Below are 21,312 nucleotides of genomic sequence, written 5' to 3' on the forward strand. Positions count from 1 at the left end.
TCTTAATGGTTTGTTAGTGATGGAGCTCTTTTTGTATTTCAGAGCTTCCATATGGATCTGAACAAGGAAGCTTATTCTTATGAAGAGACCCTCTGTTAAGCTACCCTTTTCCAGGCATAGAGCCACCCAGAATGAGCCGTATTAAACTCATTTTCTCTTCAAGTTTCAAATACAACTTATTGCAAAACAGTGTTTGTCCTGATATTATTGGGTTTTTGATCAAGGGCTGGTTATGTATCTCAAGTTGGCTTAGCATGGGCTTAGCATGTGATAGTCCTGACTCGGCCTTTCAAGTACTGGCATTACACATGTGTGACACCTGCTCATCTTCATTATTGCATTTAGGTATACTTTATGGTGCACCAACCGTTAGCAGATAGTAAACTTACTCTATGCTAGTAATCGTTTTGTTTTCACATAAATATATGGTGAGAATTCTATATGTAGAGAAATCAAGAGATGGTTTGGATTTTATTCAGTGTTGCACTGATAAAAATAACATCATCTTGCAACTTGAACTAACCTAAGGAGATACTGCCAAATCTAGGAAGATGAGATTTCATGGTTTTGTGGACTGTTGTTTTAAATTGAATTTTGGGTGAAAGTATTCACCACAAATAAGAATGAAGGAAGCTTTAAATACATTCCCAGTTCTGTGAGTATCCCATTTCACAAAAGAAAAAGATACTATAAGGCTGAAAATTATGAACTGCCCAAGGACTATACTTGAAAAGTTCAGAACTTATGCACAACACAGTAAAAACATGGGAATCCCCTGTGTTAGTTATAGGTAACCTTTCATTTAAAAATATTATTGTTTGTTTGTGTGTTTGTGTGTGTGTGTGTGTGTGTGTGTGTGTGTGTGTGTGTGTGTGCGCGCGCACGCATGTGTCAAGGACCTCATGTGAAGGTTCAAGGACAACTTTCAAGAGTCAGTTCTCTCCTCCCACCCTGGGACTTGAGGCTCACACTAAGGTCGTCGGGCTAGCATAGCAAACTCCTTTACTTGCTAAGCTTTTTGTTGCCTTGCGTTTCTTCATTTTTGTCAGTGTTATGGCTTGTGGGGGACGGGGGGGGGGGGTTGCAAGAGGGGGCAGACATGCCAATGATCATATCAGAATTTGGTAATATTTTAAAAGTACATCCCAAAGGTAAATAACTTAGCCTCCTTGGTGTAGTTGACAGTTTTAAAAATATGTATGGAATAATAGACTCCAATTTTCAATCAAGAATCAAGTCTCCTTTAGATTAATATGTATGCAATGTTATTCTAAGTAAAGTTTCCTCTGGGAGCATGTTAGAATTCTCTACTGCAGACCTACCCAGCAGTTTACATTTGAACATCATTCTTCAGGGATTCATGTACATACTCAGTATTAAAGTATTGATATCTAATTGTTATAGAATGATAGTTGCTGAGGTCATTTAGTGGAGAGGAGGGGTACCATAATTGTGACTTTCATTGTGGCTGATCATCTGTTAAAGGAGAAAAACTGCTAAACCTAACTTGTAAGCCCAAATACCATTACTTAGAATAATTGTCAATGGTGATAGAAGGCACCATAATTTAGTATAAATTCTTTCCATTTTTGATATTTTATACAGAAAATATTCATACAAAGATCAAGATCGTTATCCATAAAAAGTTCACATTTTAAGTGTAAGTTGATCATGAGATCGTTTCCTAGGATCCCTGTAAGGGTGACGGGAAGTTTGGGGAAGAGTTTCTGTGTAAAAACACAGGGCGGTGCCTAGGGCTGGTGTTGGGACTTGAGGGCCTATGAGGTTAGGGGGCTCTGAGAACTGCAGAGAGCATGAAGAGAATGAATGTGAGGTCGAAGGGAGCTGATGGTTGGGATACTTGGCCCATTGCAACTGGGCAACTTTCTCCATAAAGTTGAAAATTGGTGTCATGTGGAATATATAAATTTTCTTCATTAAAAATATGTGATAATAATTTCAGGTAAAGCTAGTTGTACTAATTGATAAAGAGAGAGCAAAGGTACTCTTGTGAGAAAGTTTTCAGTTGTGTAACTGTTCTATATAGCTCTATAACCTAGAGAAAAACTACTGGGCTTTGTAGTTGCCGGTAGATGATGGCTTCCTGTTGCCAATTTGGAGGCATATAAATATAACCAGAGATCATTAAAGTTAGTGGTGTGGTGTAGAAACTAAAAACCCAAACTCACATATGCAAATGCTGATACAAACTGGATTACAGAATAAGTAAAGTGTGTAATTATGTGAAGTAAAAGTTATAATGAACCTATAGCCTAGATAGTTTGCTTCAGTGAGTCCAGGTACTTAGATAAAAAACAGTTCATTTGTCTGAAATTGGTTGACTTTCAGAACTTCCAAAACCAATGCCAGTTCTTCTTCATTCTAAGTGTCATTAATTAGTGGAGGCCACTCTGCACTGGGAAACCCTTCCCTGTGTTTGCTGTTGATGAAGGGCTCAAAGTTCCAGTCTATTAATTGAAATGCATTTCTCTTTGTATTTCTTCTTCTGTCATACATACATCCCTGCCCCAGTTCACCCTCCTTCCACTTCTTCCCGTCCCCCCTCCCCCAGCTCCGACCTCCTCTTCCCCCCAGATCCACTCCTCCTTTTCCCTTCAGAAAAGAGCAGGCCTCCCAGGGATATCCACCAAACATGGCCTAACAAGTTATAATAACACTAGAAACAAACCCTGATATTAAGGCTGGAGGAGGCAACCCTGTAGGAGGAAAAGGGTCAAAAAAGCAGGCAAAAGAGTCAGAGACACTCAGACTCCCACTGTTAGGAATCCCACAGGAACCCCAAGCTAAACAACTACAACATACTTGCAAAGGACCTGGCGCAGGCCCATGCAGGCTCCATGATTGCCACTTCAGTCTCTCTGAGCCTCTGGGAGCCCTGCTTAGTTGATTCTGTGGGCAGTGTTCTAGTGTCCTCGACCCCTCTGGTTCATCCAATCCTTTCTCTCCATCTTCTACAGGATTTCCTAAGCTCCACCTAATGTTTGGCTTTGGGTCTCTGCGTCTGCTCCTATCAGCTGCCAGAGGAAGCCTCTCTGATGATGATGATCAGGCTAGGCACTGATCTATCTATAAGTATAGCAGAACATCTTTAGGAATCATTTCATTGGATTTTTTTTTTTACCAGTTATGTTTGGTTCTACCCTTAGGTCTCTGGGCCATGCAGCTTCTGGTTCGTGGCCAACTCGGCAGTGATGGGTATGGGCCCCCTCCCGTGCTGTGGGCTCCAAGTTAGATCAGTCATTGGTTGTCCACTCCCACAAGCTCAGAATCACCATTGCCCCAGCATATGATGCAGGCATGACAGGTCAAACTTTTGTGGCTGGGCTGGTGTCCCTGTCATACCTTGCTGTTTACAGAAGATGGCCAGTTCAGGATCCGTATCCTCCCTTACTAGGAGTCCTAGATAGGGTTACCCTCATAGGTTCCAGGAAGTTTCCACTGCACTAGGTTTCCCCATCGTGCCCTAAATGCCCACCTATTCCAGTCTTCTCTCCCAGTACTCTCTCCTTCCACCCCTCCATCTCCCTCGGAAGGGGAAATAAAATAGAACAGATCAATTTAAATTCTTAACCTTTAGAGAGAAGGTTCCATATCATTTGAAAAAACACTTTCAGATTGGTGGCAGGATTATCTCTGTTGACCTATGCTGTCAAAAACAACAACAACAAAAACAAACAAACAAACAAACAAACAAAACCATTTGAGTACTAGGGAGGTCCTAGCTGAATCAGGAACAGAGTGGGAGAACAAGAAAAGAGATACTATGATAAATGAAGACTCCACGGGAATAGGAAGAAGCAGAGTGCTAAAGAGGTCCCCAGAAATCCACAAAGAGGACTCCGCTATAGATTACTGGCAATGGTCGAGGGGGTGCCTGAGCTGACCTACTCTGGTGATCAGATGGCCGAACACCCTAACTGTCATGATAGAACCCTCATCCAGTGACTGGTGGAAGCAGAGGCAGAGATCCACAGCCAGGCCCCAGGAGGAGCTCCAGGAGTCCAATCGGCGCAAGAGAGGAGGGATTGTATAGGCGAGAATTGTTGAGACCATGATTGGAAAAAGCACAAGGACAAATAGCCAAACTAGTGGAAATGCATGAACTGTGAACCAATGGCTGTGGAGCCCCCATGGAACTGGACCAGGCCCTCTGGATAAGTGAGACAGTTGATTAGCTTAAACTGTTTGGGAGGCCCCCGGGCAGTGGGACTGGGACCTGTCCTTGGTACATGAGCCAGCTTTTTGGAGCCTGGGGCCTATGGTGAGGGACTTTGTTCAGCCATGGTGCGGGGAGGAGGGGACTGGACCTGCCTCAACTGAATCTACCAAGCTCTGCTGACTCCCCATGGGAGACCTTGCCTTGGAGGAGGTAGGAATGGGGAGTGGTTTGGGAGGAAAGGCTGGGGGTGTGGAGGAGGGAGGACAGGGGAACTCATGGCTTGTAACACGACTAGAAAATTTCTTATATAAAATTTTAAAAAACTTAATTCCTATGGTAACTTTGATAAAAGCTTACAAGAAGCTGACACATATTTACTTACAAAAATCCAACTGTATCACTAAAGTGAGATAGTTAACTCAATTCCTCATTAATATAACTGACTGGCATTCAAGACAGACCAGTCTGAAGTTCCCTGTACTGCATCGGTGAACAGTTTATTTACTGTCTCCTTTGTTTGTATTCCTTTGTGTAGGAATATTCAAGTTAATGATTTAGGACAATATTCTAGACCTCGATTTCTTCTTCTGTAAGTGGATATGAAATCACTTTCCCAAAAGATTCCATTTCTCCTTGTGTGGTTACACATGCCTGTAATCCCAGAACTCAGGAGGCTGAAGCAGGAAGATCAAGAGTTTAAGGGAAGAATTGGCCACAAAGACAGACCTTGTCTCAAGAAAACATACGTACGTGCATGCATACATACACACATAGCATGTCTGCATTATTAGATAAAAATATATCTGAACTATATAGGAATGGTCATAAATTCACTTTCTATAGTAGTAGGAGTCTTCGTGGGAATCTCAGCGCTGTAACTTACTAACTGTGGACCAATTACTTAAGAAATCTGTTTCTCAGCTTTCTCGTATGTAAAACGAGAACAAGGACATGGTACTTGTTTTACCACATTGTTGTAAGGATTCCATACAAAATTCTTTATAAAATCCTTCAGGTCAGATATCTCCAGTCATGTCAACAACAAAGAAAAAGTTTATTTAACTACCTTTTCCCACCTTAATGCTTTGGTTTGGAAAAAATAAATCATGCCATGATGTCTATTTTTATGAAGTAAGCCACAGAAATAAGAGCTTTCCTGGGTATTCTTTTTAATAATCACCCCCTGTTCAGATGGAATTTAACGTTGATGTTTGCATCAGGAAAACGGCTTCCTGAATTTTTAATTTACACACCAACAACTGAGGCATAAGTCACTGATACAGCCCAGAGTACTCGTACTTCATAAGCGCCAGTGTACCCGGAAGCAGAAAGCCCCAGCCACTTTGGAACCACTACAAGGATTATTCAAATCCCGTGAGGTGAAAGACAGTGTAGCTGAGTCTAGCTGGCCTTTGGCCAGCAAAATCATGTTAGACCTGTTTGGTTCATGTGTGGTTGAATTGGCTTGTAACAAAATATACAATTATGAGGCCTAAATGTTGACCTTTGGGGACCACTGAGAAAAATCCAAATAAATTTAAATATCAGAGTTGGAGCTTGTGTCCTTACCCTTCAAATTACAATGTATTTACCATCCAAGGTCCAACCACAAAGTGGGCAGTTAGGAATCTGAAAGGAGGGAGAGGAAAACATCAGTTTCAACAGTACACAGATTTGGTAGTGGTAAAACTTCTTATAAATATCTGGGGGAGGGGGCGGAGGGGCTTGATTATACCAACTTAGTATGTCAGACTTTGTTGACTCCCCAAGGGAAGCCTTACCCTCTCTGAGGAGTGGATGGGTGTGGGACTGGGGGAGTTAGAGGGTGGGAGAAAGGGAGAGAGGGGGAACAGGAATTGGTATGTAAAATGAAAAAGAAAACTTTACTCTTGGGCATATACCCAAGGAATGTTCAATCATACCACAAGAACACATGCTCATCTATGTTCATAGCAGCATTATTCATAATAGCCAAAACCTGGAAACAACCTAGATGCCCCTCAACCAAAGAATGGATTAAGAAAATGTGGTACATATACACAATGGAGTACTACTCAGCAGAGAAAAACAATGACATCATGAAAATTGCAGGCAAATGGATGGAACTAGAAAATATCATCCTGAGTGAGGTAACCCAGACTCAGAAGGACAATCAATATTCAAGGACCTCAACATAAATCCAGCTACTCTGAACCTCCTACAAGAGAAAGTACGAAGTAGTCTTGAACGCATTGGCATAGGAGACCACTTTCTAAATAGAACACCAGTAGCACAGACACTGAGAAAAACAATCAATCAATGGGACCTCTTGAAACTGAGAAGCTTTTGTAGGGCAAAGAATACGGTCAACAAAGCAAAGCGACAGCCTACAGAATGGGAAAAGATCTTCACCAATCCCACATCTGACAGAGGACTGATATCCAGAATATATAAGGAACTCAAGAAATTAGACATCAAAATGCCCAACAGTCCAATTAAGAAATGGGCTATAGAACTAAACAGAGAATTCTCAACAGAGGAAACTCAAATGGCTGAAAGACATTTAAGGAATTGCTCAACATCCCTAATCATCAGGGAAATGCAAATCAAAACAACTCTGAGATACCACCTTACGCCTGTCAGAATGGCTAAGATCAAAAACAGTGAAGACACCTTATGCTGGAGAGGATGTGGAGCTACGGGAACTCTCCTCCACTGCTGGTGGGAATGCAAGCTTGTACAACCACTTTGGAAATCAATATGGTGCTTTCTTAGAAAATTGGGAATCCATCTCCCCCAAGATTCAGCTATACCACTCTTGGGCATATACCCAAGGAATGCTCAACCACACCACAAGAGCACATGTTCAGCTATGTTCATATCAGCATTGTTTGTAATAGCCAGAACATGGAAACAACCTAGATGCCCTTCAACTGAAGAATGGATAAACAAAATGTGGTACATATACACAATGGAATACTACTCAGCAGAGAAAAACAATGACATCATGAGGTTTGCAGACAAATGGATGGATCTAGAAAAAATCATCCTGAGTGAGGTATCCCAGACTCAGAAAGACAAACATGGTATGTACTCACTCATAACAGGATACTAGATGTGGAACAAGGATGACTGGACTGCTACTCACATCACCAGGCAGGCTACCTGGAAAACAGGACCCCAAGAAAGACACAGGGATCGCCCAATGACAGAGAAATGGAATGAGATCTACATGAACAGCCTGGACATGAGTGGGGGTAGTGAAGGGCGAGGGTCGAGGGAAAGAGAGCTTGGGTGAGTGGGAGATCCCAGCTGGATCAACAAGAGAGAGGGAGAACAAGGAATAGGAGACCATGGTAAATGAAGACCACATGAGAATAGGAAGAAACAAAGTGCTAGAGAGGCCCACAGAAATCCACAAAGATACCCCCACAACAGACTGCTGGCAATGGTCGAGAGACAGTCCGAACTGACCTACTCTGGTGATGGGATGGCCAAACACCCTAATTGTCGTGCTAGAAACCTCATCCAACTATTGAGGGATCTGGATGCAGAGATCCATGACTAGGCCCCAGGTGGATCTCTGGGAGTCCAATTAGCGAGAATGAGGAGGGTTTATATGAGCGAGAATTGTTGAGACCAAGGTCGGATAAAGCACAGAGACAAATAGCCAAACAAACGGAAACACATGAAATATGAACCAATGGCTGAGGGGTCACCAACTGGATCAGGCCCTCTGAGTGGGTGAGAGAGTTGATTGGCCTGATTTGTTTGGGAGGCATCCAGGCAGTGGGACCGGGTCCTGTGCTCATTGCATGAGTCGGCTGTTTGAAACCTGGGGCCTATGCAGGGTCCCTTGGCTCGGCCTGGGAGGAGGGGACTGGACCTACCTGGACTGAGCCCACCAGGTTAATCTCAGTCTGTGGGGAAGGCTTTTCCCTGGAGGAGATTGGAATGGGGGGCGGGCTGGGGGGAAGGTGAGGGGGGCGGGAGGGGGGAGAACAAGGGAATCTGTGGCTGATATGTAGAACTGAATTGTATTGCAAAATAAAAATTTTAAAAAAAAGAAGGACAATCAATTAATTTAAAATAAAAAGAAATAAAATGAAACAGTTATTGGAGAGTATAGTGAAATGGAAATAAAGGTTCATCAAAGACAAGCTGGACTTGCTGGCCTGTGCTTAAAAATCCCTACCTAAGATGGAAGTTCTTAAGTTTGAGCTCAGAGCTACTCAAGGAAATCTCAAGAAAAATAAAGGGAAAAAGGAAGAAAAGAAGTATAAAAAATTGTTTGAAATCAGTTGTTTCTTAGCCAAACAGTGGAATGTTAAGCAGATTCCAGGAAACTCCTTAGATTACTGTTTAAAAGATGTTTAGCTGCATCTGGATGTAGTGCACCACTCCTGTAATCCCAGCACTTGGGAGACTGAGGCAGGAAGATTGTGGCAAGTTGGGGGCCAGCCTGGGCTACATAGTGAGACTTTAGAGTGGAGGAGAAAGAAAAGAGCCGCCTACCTGAGCCAAGAAGTAGATGTAGGAGAAAAGGCTGAAAACATCAGGGAGCAAATGATACAGAATATGCCACATCTGAGGAAAGTACCACTTGAGTGCTTTTCTCCAACACAAAATCAGAGGATGGCCATCTTGCCATCCCAGCCTTCAGCCCAGGAACATGCCTAGAGGGAGAAAGGGGAGCTGCTCTCTGTGCTTGCCAAGGCTAGTGCTAACTTGTGTGATAATATGCATGATTTAATGCATAAAGGTTCCCATTCCATTTGTTGGTTAATACCTACACAAAATTTCTCTGAAAATACTAAATTTATGTAAATAGAAAGAAAATGCAGAAACTTTCATTATAAATGTGTGAGGTGTACTTGAAGTGATATATTGTTTGGTAAAAAGGAAGACATACACACATGTGCTCAATTTAGATTGAAGTGTTAGGTTGGCTAGAAGAAGAGAGAGATTGAGTCAGAACTTGAGATATCTCACACTGGTTGCCTGGAATTGCCTAGGAGATGGTTAGGGTGGGGGCCCAAGCCCTGGGCTTGGCAGGCAAGGGAGCAGGTGGGATGGGATGTTTCTCTTTTTGCTATGTTCTTGTTCCCACATCCTGTTCCTGGGCATCCTGCCTTTTCAGCAGAGGTTGTGAATGAATGCTGCCCCCTGGTGGTATGCAGTGTGGAGGTTGTGCAGCAGCATCCACCTGAACCCAGATGGCTGGGTACCTGAAGGCCCTGGCTTGTGTCCAAGAAAAGAAGAATCAAAGGTATTGGCAGCTCTTCTCATCTCCTATCTTACTCTTGGCTCAGGTTTGAAAAACTGGAGCCTTTACAAGTGAATGCAGCTGCCTGTGCCTTGCTGGGTGTCCATGTCAGAGGTGCATTCTTTTTTTTTTTCAAGTAGCCAATCTTTTATTTAGTTATGGTTACATTAGCATATAAACATATAACATGACATGTCATCATGGATGGTCTTTACATAACAAATGCATGGCGAATATTTTGTATCACAAAAGAACAACTGAGTCTATAAATTACCACAAGGACAAGAAACAATACACTCCACATAAATTATAAAGGTAGTTACAGGGGAACCCACCTCTCTCCATAACTCAAGTTTCCAACAGAAAGTCAATGTGACATTAAACTCCCGGCCCTTTCAAAAGCCAGCAGAGACAGATCACTACTTCGACAAACTTCTTAATTCTTTTTTTTTTGGGGGGGGGGGGGTTTCGAGACAGGGTTTCTCTGTGTAGCTTTGCGCCTTTCCTGGAACTCACTTGGTAGCCCAGGCTGGCCTCGAACTCACAGAGATCCACCTGGCTCTGCCTCCCGAGTGCTGGGATTAAAGGCGTGCGCCACCACGGCCCGGCAAACTTCTTAATTCTTAATTGGAGTTGAGGCTCCCTTCGTCGTCATCGTCTTCTTTAGGTGGTGGTAATCGGGCAAGATTTTCATCAAGAAATCCAGCTGCAGAGTCTGGGGCTGCGGCCGCTCCGTCTGCACCCTTCAGAGGCAGTCCGCACTGTAGGTCACCGAGTTCTCAGGAATGACTTCAAAAGTGTTGAGGTTGCAGCAAGCCCCAATGATGCAACCGCTGGTCAAGATGACGTTTCTGCCTACGTATGCTTTTGACTCAATGACATTATTATCTCCTATTTTCATGGCTTGGGAATGACAGGCAACTTCAAACAGGTTGTTGGTGCCAATAATCATAGGCTTGGGTTCTGGCTCTTCAGTGTCTGGGATGATATTATCCGGATGAGCGTTGAAGATGAGGGCCTGCTCTTCTATCAGGTTACCTTCTCCAATGATTATTGGCCTGGCCTCTGCAATAATTCGTGCTTTGGGGTGGATCACCGTCCGAGGGCCTATGGTCACATCACCTCTGATTTCACTCTCTACACACACCATGGCTCCAGGGACAATCTTCACACTCTTTTGAGTTTTCTCCGCCATCGTCAGGCCCGGCTCTCAGGAAGAGGCGAAATCGACCCTGCTTGCCTTGCTAGAGCGATCCAGAGGTGCATTCTGACAGGGGTGAAGTGACTATTGTCCTTGGGGTCCGAGTGAGGACGCTGGGCTTCTCCCTTGTGGCATCTTCCCAAAGTCTCTTATACCCTGAGCTATTAGCCACCACTAGTCCTCTGTCCTATTAGCACAGGGTCCACCTGGAAAGGCTTTAAAGGTAGGCCTCCTTCACCTGGAAGCTTGCTGGGGTCTGAGTTACAAATACTTGCACACCCATGACAAGCTTGGTAGCTGTAGTAGTCACCGGGGTGGGAGGGGTCAAGTAGACAGCTCCAGGTTCTCTGGTCAGCCCCCAGTAAGAATGCCCTGGCTGGTGAGCGAGGGGGCAGGGCTCAGGGCCTGAATCTCACATCCATGATTTTGTTTCTGAGGATTCTGCACTATGGTCGTGATTGGCATAGGCTTCTGTGCATGTGCCTGTGTGTCTGTGTGTATTTTTACAACTGTGTGCCTGTGTTTTCACATGTGCATATGTATCTAGAATAATCTGTGTCTGTTAGCTATACAGTGAGCTAGGCATCAGAGGGATAAGAAGGAAGGCCACAGAGGACACAGAGTACAGCATTTAGGGTGGACAGCTCATTGACACTGGGAAGGACAGGCTGTTTTGTAGAGTAAGCCATGTGGGACTTAATACCACAGAAGGAGCCACGGTGGGCACAAGGTCTGGACTTATCCCTAGGTATCTGATACGTATGTGGCTTAGCCAATCACAAATTGCATGGCAGCAGTATGAATGTTAACAAGACCCATGGTTGGGAGTTGCTGAAATGAAACCTGTGTAAGCTCAGAGCATGCCCACTTCAAGGGTGCTCTATTTCCAGCATCATTAGGCTGCCTCCAGGATTGTTGGTTGAGTTACAAAGCCATGATGGGATTGTCTCCAGGGAGCAGACTGCTCTTTTTCTATGGTCAAGCACAGAAACTCTGGACAGTGTGGAGATAGAACTCTGGAGGCTTGGTTCTCAAGGGAAGGAAGGCTTCCTGTGGGTAGAGGAAGTCATTACCCAAGTGAACATGATAAATCCCCTGTTAATAAGACAGGTCCTTCTTGGATAGAGTAGCTAGTGTTGTACATATGAAAGAGGGGAAAGGCAGAAGGAGAGGGAGAGAGAGAGACAGAGAGACAGAGAGAAAGAGACAGAGACACACAGAGAGACAGAGAGACAGAGAGACACAGAGAGAATCTTTGTGTGTGTGTGTGTGTGTGTGTGTGTGTGTGTGTGTGTGTGTGTGTGGTGTTATTGTTGTAGTATCTGCTTTTAATTTTTTTTGGGGGGGTGGTTTGCCTGCAGCCTGGTGGCAAAACACATTCACTCATAGGACTGCACTGGACTCTTGTCCCTGGTCTGTAGGTCTGGGCCATGGGAGAGAATGGATTTAAGTACCATTCAGGCCATAAAACTCAGCACCTAGGTAGCACCACCAGCCAAAATGACAACAAAGACCTAATCCATCAACGTCCATAGTTCTGGGAAAGTCTCTAAATGTACTAATCTTACTTTTTGGCTTTTACAGTTCTGCTTCTGTCTAACTGTTCTTGTTAACTGAAGTATGTCCACCCAGAAGAAGGTTTTTGTGCTTTACAGCTCACCCTGAGAAAGCCTCAGGGCTACACTGGGATCCTGAACACCCCGTATAGTTGCCAGCTGGCTGACAAAGACTTTCTATTGGCTTAAACCCATGCTCGAGCAATCTTCTCTGGTGAATGCCCCACAACATTTCTGGAGGTCCCACTGAAATCCCAAGAAACCAGACCTTGAAACACTGAGTGTCTGAGAGCCCCTTGGAGTGAGGGAGAGTGCAGTGGTCAGAGGACTTCTAGGGGGTGTGCAACCTGAGATAGTCCAGGTCCCCAGGGCTCCCTTTGATCATTCACTGCCTAATGCTTCGGAGGGGTCTGACACCCCCACTCCAAACGGAAAAAAAATTAGAAAGTCACCTGTGGAGGTAAATCTGGCTAAAGCGCCTGTGTTTGGACAGATTGGAGAGGTGGGATGTAGCTACTGACCCAGACTCCAGGAACTATGCGAGACATCACTGGATTCCCCTGTCCAGGTGTATGAATGTATGGTGGACACCCTTGGTTCTCCCCCATATCTTGTGTGTGCCCGTGTTTGTGCCTGTATGTGTGTGCATACACATGTGTATGTGTGTGTTTCTATGAGTTTCTGACAGTTCTGTTTCCCTGTATTGACCAGTGTCTTTCTATAGTATGAGAACTCCCTGGCTTAAGACCTGTGCCCCCTCCTATTGGGGACCTGAATACTTTTGTCTCTTCCAGCTTGCTAAGAGAACTCCCCACCACACACACACACACACACACACACACACACACACACGCACGCACGCACGCACGCACGGACGCACACAAAACCCCTCCACCTATCTGTCCCACTCCAGGAGTGGGAAGCACTTGCTTGTTTTGTTGCTTGACTCATGCTCAAGGTCAGGATTGGTCCCTGTGTGGAGGGGCCAAGGCCTCTCATCCAGGGCTCCCTGCCATCTAAGCAGAATGCACACAGGAAGGAGAAATAGTTCCCATAGGTGAGCATTCCCTTCACTGAGAATGGGATAACGTTCCCCTGAGCTGGGACCGAAGGAAAAGAGAAAGTTCCACTCTCATGATTTATGTCTCCTCTTCAATCAATGATCCCTAACTGGAAAACTCAAAACCCATCATTCTATGAAAGATCCCCTGGGCCGGGCAGGGGATCACTGCCAGACAATAGCCTGGACAGAAAAGATTTTCCCTTGTGTCCAACACTGACCAAGGAGACTTTAAACAATTTTCACTGGGTCCCTTTTTAAAGGATTAAAAACAGCTGCTGAAAAGATTTCCTTTGTCACCCAGTTGGCCCCAGATATTAGAAAAAAAGTTATAAAAGTTACAGATGTAGGTAGGTTCCAGTTGCTGGAGGTAACTCAAAGAGTGTTTAACAACAGAACTGCTTGGGACAAGACCTTTTGCATAAACTAAAAGCCAGCATTACCTTCTCCGATGATGAGATATGGTTAGACTTACAGATACTCAGCAAAATTTTAGTGTCTTATCCTCTGTCAGCAGAATATGTCCTAGCTGAAAGTTGTGCCTTCAATCAAAAGATACACTTGGACTGTCTCTCAGATTGACAAAAAAGATTCCTGGGGTATGGGCAGAAACTAACCCTCCAGGACTGGCCCAACACCAAGTTCCTATAATTGTTCAACTAGCCAGTTCAGCTACCCTCATCCAGATTAAGCAATACCCAATGATCCAGAAAATGGAAGGAGAAATTGCAGACAATATTTACTGGCTTGGATTGACAGGCATCCTGGTGCCCTGCAAGTCACCCTGGAATATACTTCTCCTGCCTGTGAGGAAACCTAGGACATCTGATTCTCAGGAGTCTATTCCTCCAAAGAAACAGGTGTACACTGTCTTGGACCAAAAAAGGTGCACTCTTCAATCTCCCTTTGGCAGAGGTGAGTCAACCCATCTTTGCTTTTAAGTAGACAAATGCAGAGGGAGGTTACAATGGGCAACTTACATGGACCAGGTTACTGCAAAGATTTAAAAATGTGCCAACCCTGTTTGATGACACAATAAGTGTTGACCTCCTGCCCGTCCTTCAGAGGTTTCCTCAGGAAAACAGATTATAAAAGGGTCACCAAAGGACTACTGCCAGAGTTACAGTCCTTGGGCTACAGAGTGTCAGCTAAGAGAGCCCCACTTTATAGAGGCTACCTATCTTGGCTACCAGCTGAGGGGAGATAAAAAGAGCCAGCTTCAGAGTAGGGTTACTGCCATCCTTCAGATCCCAACTCCAAAGACTAAGGGACAGGTCCCAGAGTTCCTAGGTGCAGCTAGGTATTGCTACCTTTGGATACCAGAATTTGTGGAAATAGCAAGGCCTCTATACACCAGCACAAAGCAGGGCACTGAGCCTCTAATCTGGACTGAAAATGAACAAAACAGGTGTTTGAGGCTTTAAAATCAGCCTTGACTTCAGCTCCAGCCCTAGCACTTCCAGATGTCTGAAAACCTCTTCATCTATTTGTTTTATGAAACAAAAGACATTTAACCCAAACTTTGGGGCCATGGAAATGCCCTGTGATATACCTGTCCAAATGATCGGACCCTGCAGCCACAGGATTGCCCACCTGTCTATGAGCTGTGGTGGCTACTGCTAGTCTAATGAAAACAAACAAACAAGTTAACTCTGGGTTAAGATCTTATATACATAGCACCCCATGATGTGTTTGAGGCCCTCCTTTGAGGAACATCAGACCACTTGTTGTCTAAGGACTATATGACCCAGTACGAGGCCCTACTTCTGGCTCATCCTTGAGTCCAGTTTGAGAAACCCACCACCATCAATCCTGCTACCTTCTTGAGTGATGGAGACCCATACGTGCTCATCTATAACTGTCACAAGAAAAAAGATGAAACCAGCTATGTAGGAGCTGCAGTAGTTACTTTAACTGAAATAATTTAGGCCCAAGCCAGGTACATCAGCCCAGGGGGACTGATTGATCTGACACGGGCTCTCAGATAGGAAAAAGCAAAGTCCACCACCACATACAAGGATAGTCGCTCTGCTTTTACTACTGTGCACATCCACAGTGTGATCAATAGAGAAAGAAGGCTTCTTGCCCCTGGGGAGAAGGACATTAAAACCAAAGCAAAAATCTTGTCTCTCCTAGAGGCTATTTGGCTTCCCCCATAAATTGTTGTCTTCCACTGGGGGGCTGCTGACCTAGCTGCCCAACAACAGTCCTAAGAGCAGTGGGGCCTATTGATACCCAGACCCAATGCTGCCTGAGACTCCATGGTAAAGAAGAACTGGACATTTCAAACCCACAGGTTGATGGAGGACACCAGAGGGAAAGATGATTCCCCCAGAAACAGCTGATAGGTCTCTGAGAACTGACCTTCACCAGGATACTCATCTGGGGTCCACAAAACTTTTTGACTTGCTCAGACCAAGGTATATTATACCTAGACTAGACAGCCTAATGGATGTCTCAGCTAGATGCCAGGTTTGCACTCAAGTGAATCCAAAACAGAGACCTTACCCAGCAAGGGGTCCTAGTAAGAGGTCAACACCCCAGTGAACTCTAGGAAAATTGGCTTCACCAAGATCCAGGTACCCAGCCATCTTGGTTCAGGAGCACATCCTCCACACTGGATACTACCAGGGGGCAGCATTCATCCACAACCTCTGCTAAAAAGGCAGGATGCCCAGGAACCCTATATGGGGACAAGGACACATCAAAAGAAGAAATATTCCATTCTAACTGCCCCCTTGGCTACCAGTCCCCTGGGCCTGGGGGCCCCACCCTAATCATCTCCTAGGCATCACCAGGTAACCACTTTGGGCTACTTCCAGCTCTGTCACAATTTTTCTCCTCTGCACAGCCCTCCACATCTGCCTCCACCCTATCCCAACAACTAGGCACCACTCAGGAAACTTTGCTCTCTTTTCTTTCTCCAAAGTTCTCAAGTCCCTCTCAGACTTGTACCTTTCTGTGTCCTCTGCAGAAACCCACCTACCTGTGCTTGGAGGTAGGCACACATGCAAAGATGGAGAGTAAGATGTGGGAAGGAAGAAGATAAAAGCCAAGAAGGAAAGATAAAAGAGCGATTTGTGTGGTAGATCTGTATGCCCCAAACACCACAGGCAGATTCCAGGATATCCCACACAAGGTGTGGCCCCTTCAAATTAGCTGAGAGCAGGGCAGGGTAGCCCAGAAAGGAAATAAAGACACTGTGCACTGGTGCACACTACTGCTATGTGCAAGGAAGCCAGGATGGGCTCCCAGGAAATTTCACCACATCCCTTAATGTCAGATGCATTCTCCTGGGCAGTGAACATCTGGTTTCCCTGCCACATATGGCTGCTTAGGTGTATATGCTTTCTGTATCTCCCAGGCCTTGAACTCTGGAGCCCTGCCTGCCTTGGGAGCCTACACTGGTCCAAACTGCCACATAGCAATCTGCTGTGGGATAATACTCTTGCACACTGTAAAGATTTGTCATTCAAATTGGTTTAATAAAATGCTGATTGGCCAGTAGCCAGGTAGGAAGTATAGGTTGAGTGACCAGACTAGGAGCAGTCTAGGAAGAGGAAGGACAGAGTCAAGGAGTCACCAGCCAGATGTAGACGAAGCAAGATGAAAATGTCACACTGAGAAAAGGTACCAGGTCACATGGCTAAACACAGATAAGAATTATGTGTTAATTTAAATGTAAGAGCTAGTTAGTAATAAGCCTGAGCTACTGGCTGAGCATTTATAAGTAATGTTAAACCTCTGAGTCAATACTTAAGAAGCAGCTGCCAGTTATTTGGGAACAGGCAGGCGGAAGAGAAACTTCTGCCTACATGAACCTGTATCTTGGGTTTCCCAAGGAGTCCTAAGTCTGTAGGAGCTCCCTATCCTTTTCTTCTGGGACCCAAGTATCCCCTGTTCCAAAACCCAAGCAAGAAAACCACAGGGAAACATTTTGGACATCAATAAGACAGTTCTGCTTCAGGGCAGTATCACACTGAGAAAGCCAAGGTACCTTTAACCCAAGTTCACTCCAGTGGTGATGAATTTTTTTATGAAAATATCTTTTACATTTTAAAAGACTGATTTTTTTTTTTGCTTAATCTCACAGCCAGGGTTAATAATAAACTTTGAGATCACTTCAGACTTAAGATTGATAGCCTACTGTACTCATACTTTTTGTTTAATCTGCCTTTGAGAGAGCAAAGCAACAGCCAACCTTACTAGCCTTGAGTTTCCCAAGTAATCAACCATCATAATCTGATCTAATGCATAGCTGTTATTGTAAGGTATGTTCTCTTCCATGCTCCTGACTCAGAGTGTACTGCGTGTGTGTTTTGATATGTGTTATGATAATTATATTCTGAAAACAATAAGTATGACAAAAGCTGTCTTATAAAATAAATATCCACTATAAATGTTGGATACAACATATAGATACTTGTTGACAAGTAATGGTGCTTGGAATATTTCTTATCTTGATCAGTTGGGATCAGTTGGAGTCAACGACTTATTCCTTTGTAAAACTCAGTTACATATTTCTCTAAAGTGTCCCTAATTTCTTCCCCATATGATGTTTTCTGTGTTATTCAATGAGAAAGAGAGAGAGAGAGAGAGAGAGAGAGAGAGAGAGAGAGAGAGAGAGAGAGAGACCATTTCTTAGGGGACAGACACACAGGTACACACAAAGACAGATACAGAGTCAGAGAAAAACAGATTCTCAAGTCTGCCTTCAGGCCTGTCAAGATGCATATTCATGCACCAGACCAACAGAAACAATGGAAGTCATGGGGAGGGAGAAGTAAAGAATTCAAATAGGGGCTCACTCTTGTTTAAACTACCCCAGGAGAAAACATTTAAATTTATTTTCCTTAATATGATGTTGACAGATTTGGGGTACTCTGAGATTGTTACTACGTTCAAACAAATGCATTTTGTGTGTGCTGGGGGGGGGGGGATTTTGGCTAACAGGTATATTGTTCAGCACTCACAGAAGGTGAATCTGTTGATCATAACTTGGGGAAGTATTTTCCATTGAAAGTGATGTATCAGTGCTTGATACTGAGAAGTAGGTACTGAAAAAGCACACCTTTATCACCTGGATATAAAGGAATAGTACTGCAATCCTTTAAATCAATAACTATGTGGTAGTTTTGAGTGACCATGGTAAGAGACAGAACTCCAGGCTGAAGAGCATCAAAAAGATGCATATGAATGTTGATCACATGGAGGTTATGTAAAAGCTCCCATTTACCAGAATTTTGGAAATACAGAAGATAGGTGTATTCCATGTGCCAAAGCATGGCTCTATATCATCTTCCTGAAGTCGTGCTTAGATTAGCTGATATAAATGTTTAATGTTTACTGTCTCCTTTAATTGAAAAAATCATATTCAGGTATAGCTATCTCATAACTCCATTGAGACAAGAGGCTTCTACCCCAAAGAGAGAAAGGTAAGGATGAAATATAGAGTTGAAAAATGGCAGTGTTGATTTGAAAAATGGCAGACGGACAAACAAAATTGCACATCAATAAAATCAGAGTCTCTGCAATGGCAGATAACTACTAGGTTTTGTTTGTTTGCTTTTCTTTTCATTGTCTTTGAGACAGGGTTTTGTGAGAGCCAAAGTAATGTTTTAAGTTTTAATTACTGGGCCTAAGTGATCCATAAAATAAAAAATGTTCCTGTACTTTGTAGGGGACTACTTTTGCCACTAAGCCTTTGAATGTCTAAAATTGGAGAGTGGTTGTGCCAATTAGAAGGCAGCATTTGAGTATAATAGAAACATCAGCTACTGTATGTATAATACCTTATGATAATCTGGCTGATGGAAACTGTAATATAACATTTATTAAGAGACATCAACTGAGTCCAATATATGTCTGTGGAATCAGCTTGTTGATTTTGATATCCCAAATCAAGTGATATATAGGCTTATGTAAGGAAAAACAATCAATTCTGCCAACTGACTTAGTTGGAATTTCTTGGAACACCTAGGAATAAGCTGTAATATGATTTTGACCAGTTATAATGAAAATTAATATCATCTATGCAAACAAAGTCTACTTTAATTGCCCACATTGATTTTTCTGAATATCAAGGGACAAGTTCATTGGAAGGAGTCACCATAGATTTGTGGGGAGCCTCAACCACTTTTATTATGTTAATATTATAACGATATTTACAGATAAGCCTAATCATGAGTTTCCTTTAGTAGTAGTAATGAATTCTCTTACTGTTTTAGGGTTAGGTGTAGCTAGAGTTTTCCTGCCTGGCCCACAGTCAGGACAAATCTCTGACACCTGCCAATTCCACATCCACTCAATCCTAACCAAGTAAACACTTATATAAGAGACTTATTGTTAGTTTTTCGGCTGCATTGTGTTCTTACCCTGCAAGGAAATGCCACAAAACACGACAGAATCCGCTAACAAGAGTTTTATTAAAGGTAAAGGGACAGAGAGTGAATAGGCCTGCGGGAAGCACGTGTGTGGAGAAGAAGGAACCGGGAACATGGCGCCAGATTTTAAAGGCTGGGCGTGGACAGATCAGCGTCACTACTACACACAAGCGCGTAGATCACATGGCCACGTTGCATGCTTATGTGGCTAGTGAAACGTCACGGATCTTGGTCACGCGAGATGCCCTGACCCGGAAATGGCTATCCTGACCCGGACCTGGCTAGGCGGAAGTGTCCGCCAGGCATATGTGAACACGCCTGACCGTGGGGGCTTGTTGTGTAAACCTTTCACTTATATTGCTTACAAACTATATGGCCGTGGCAGGCTTCTTGCTAACTGTTCTTATATCTTAAATTAATCCATTTCTATAAATCTATACCTTGCCATGTGGCTCGTGGCTTACCGGCATCTTCACATGCTGTTTGTCATGGTGGCTGGCAGTGTCTCTGACTCAGCCTTCCACTTGCCAGAATTCTTCTCCTCCTTGTCCCACCTATACTTTCTCCTGTCTGACTACTGGCCAATCAGTGTTTTATTTACTAACCAATTAGAGCAACACATTTGCCATACAGAACATCCCACAGCAGTTAGGGATGGAGTTGGGTGGCATGGTGCTTTTTCTACAGGATACTGAGTCTGCTACTTTAGCAACATGTGCCTCTCCTGCTGAGTCAACCCTAGGGCCATAGAACTGGGATTCTAAACTGGGAATATAAGAGGCATTTTCATGATAATGTGTTGCCACACACTACCTGGTCCTTCCACTTAGCAAAACACTCCAAACCATTACCTACCACCAGACTCACTGTTAGGTGCTCCAGTATCTTGGCCACTTCTGGCTAGATATGGGCCTCTCAGAATGAATCAGGTGACTTGTAGTAGGACAGGCCCATAGGGTCGAGGAAATTGGCTCAAAACAGTTGTGAAAGTAAGCACATAATGTACTTCCTTATGAGCCAACCTGGAGTCTTCCTGAGGGCCTAGCAACAGGTGCTGTCAGAGATCCTGATGCTGCAGTGTCTGCCTGAGTTTAGTAGAATATTTTAAGATGTGTTACTTTTGTTTATGTTGCATTTCTTTAACTCTGTGAAGCTGTGTTACTGTGCCTATCTAAAACACCTGGTGGTCTAATAAAGAACTGGCCAAAAGCAAGGCAGGAAAAAGGACAGACAGGGCTGGCATTCAGAGAGAATATATAGAAGGAGAAATCTGGAAAGGGATCAAGAAGGAGCCAGAGAAGGAGGAGGACTCCAGGGGCCAGCCACCCAACTACACAGCAAGCCAAAGAGAAAGAATAAGATTTACAGAAGTAAGAAAATGGGAAAAGCCCAGAGGCAAAAGGTAGATGAGATAATTTAAGTTGAGGAAAGCTCACAAGAAACTAAGCCAAGCTAAGGCCAGGCATTCATAATTAAGAATAAGCCTCTGTGTGTGATCTATTTGGGAGCTGGGTGGTAGGAACCCCCCCCAAGAGTAAAAACTTCCAAAAGAGTAAAAACAACAGCAACACCTGAGGTCCTAGCAATAGGCACTGTCAGAGTTCCAGATCATGCCTAGCTAATAAGGGGTGACCATGCAATGTCACCAGATTGGGACACAGCCTGGGTGCTTGGAGGAGGGTATACA

The 21,312-nt window shown here is 43.9% G+C and overlaps 1 protein-coding gene and 1 pseudogene across 4 annotated transcripts in view; one reads left to right on the plus strand and one right to left on the minus strand.

Moving 5' to 3' along the window:
- The window catches only part of LOC131899121 (interleukin-13 receptor subunit alpha-2-like), a 28,804-nt gene extending 28,615 nt beyond the window's left edge, over positions 1–189 (plus strand). For all 4 annotated transcript variants that reach the window (XM_059250505.1, XM_059250504.1, XM_059250506.1 and 1 more), the window contains one exon: positions 43–189. In XM_059250505.1, coding sequence (XP_059106488.1) covers positions 43–99 — 57 coding nt within the window. In that variant the 3' untranslated portion in view covers positions 100–189. The remainder of the gene's footprint in view (positions 1–42) is intronic.
- Positions 190–10,041: 9,852 nt separating this feature from the next.
- On the minus strand, positions 10,042–10,624 carry LOC131899708 (dynactin subunit 6-like; annotated as a pseudogene).
- Between the last annotated feature and the right edge of the window lie 10,688 nt (positions 10,625–21,312).

This window comes from Peromyscus eremicus, chromosome X, assembly GCF_949786415.1.
Source record: "Peromyscus eremicus chromosome X, PerEre_H2_v1, whole genome shotgun sequence".
Lineage (NCBI taxonomy): Eukaryota > Metazoa > Chordata > Mammalia > Rodentia > Cricetidae > Peromyscus > Peromyscus eremicus.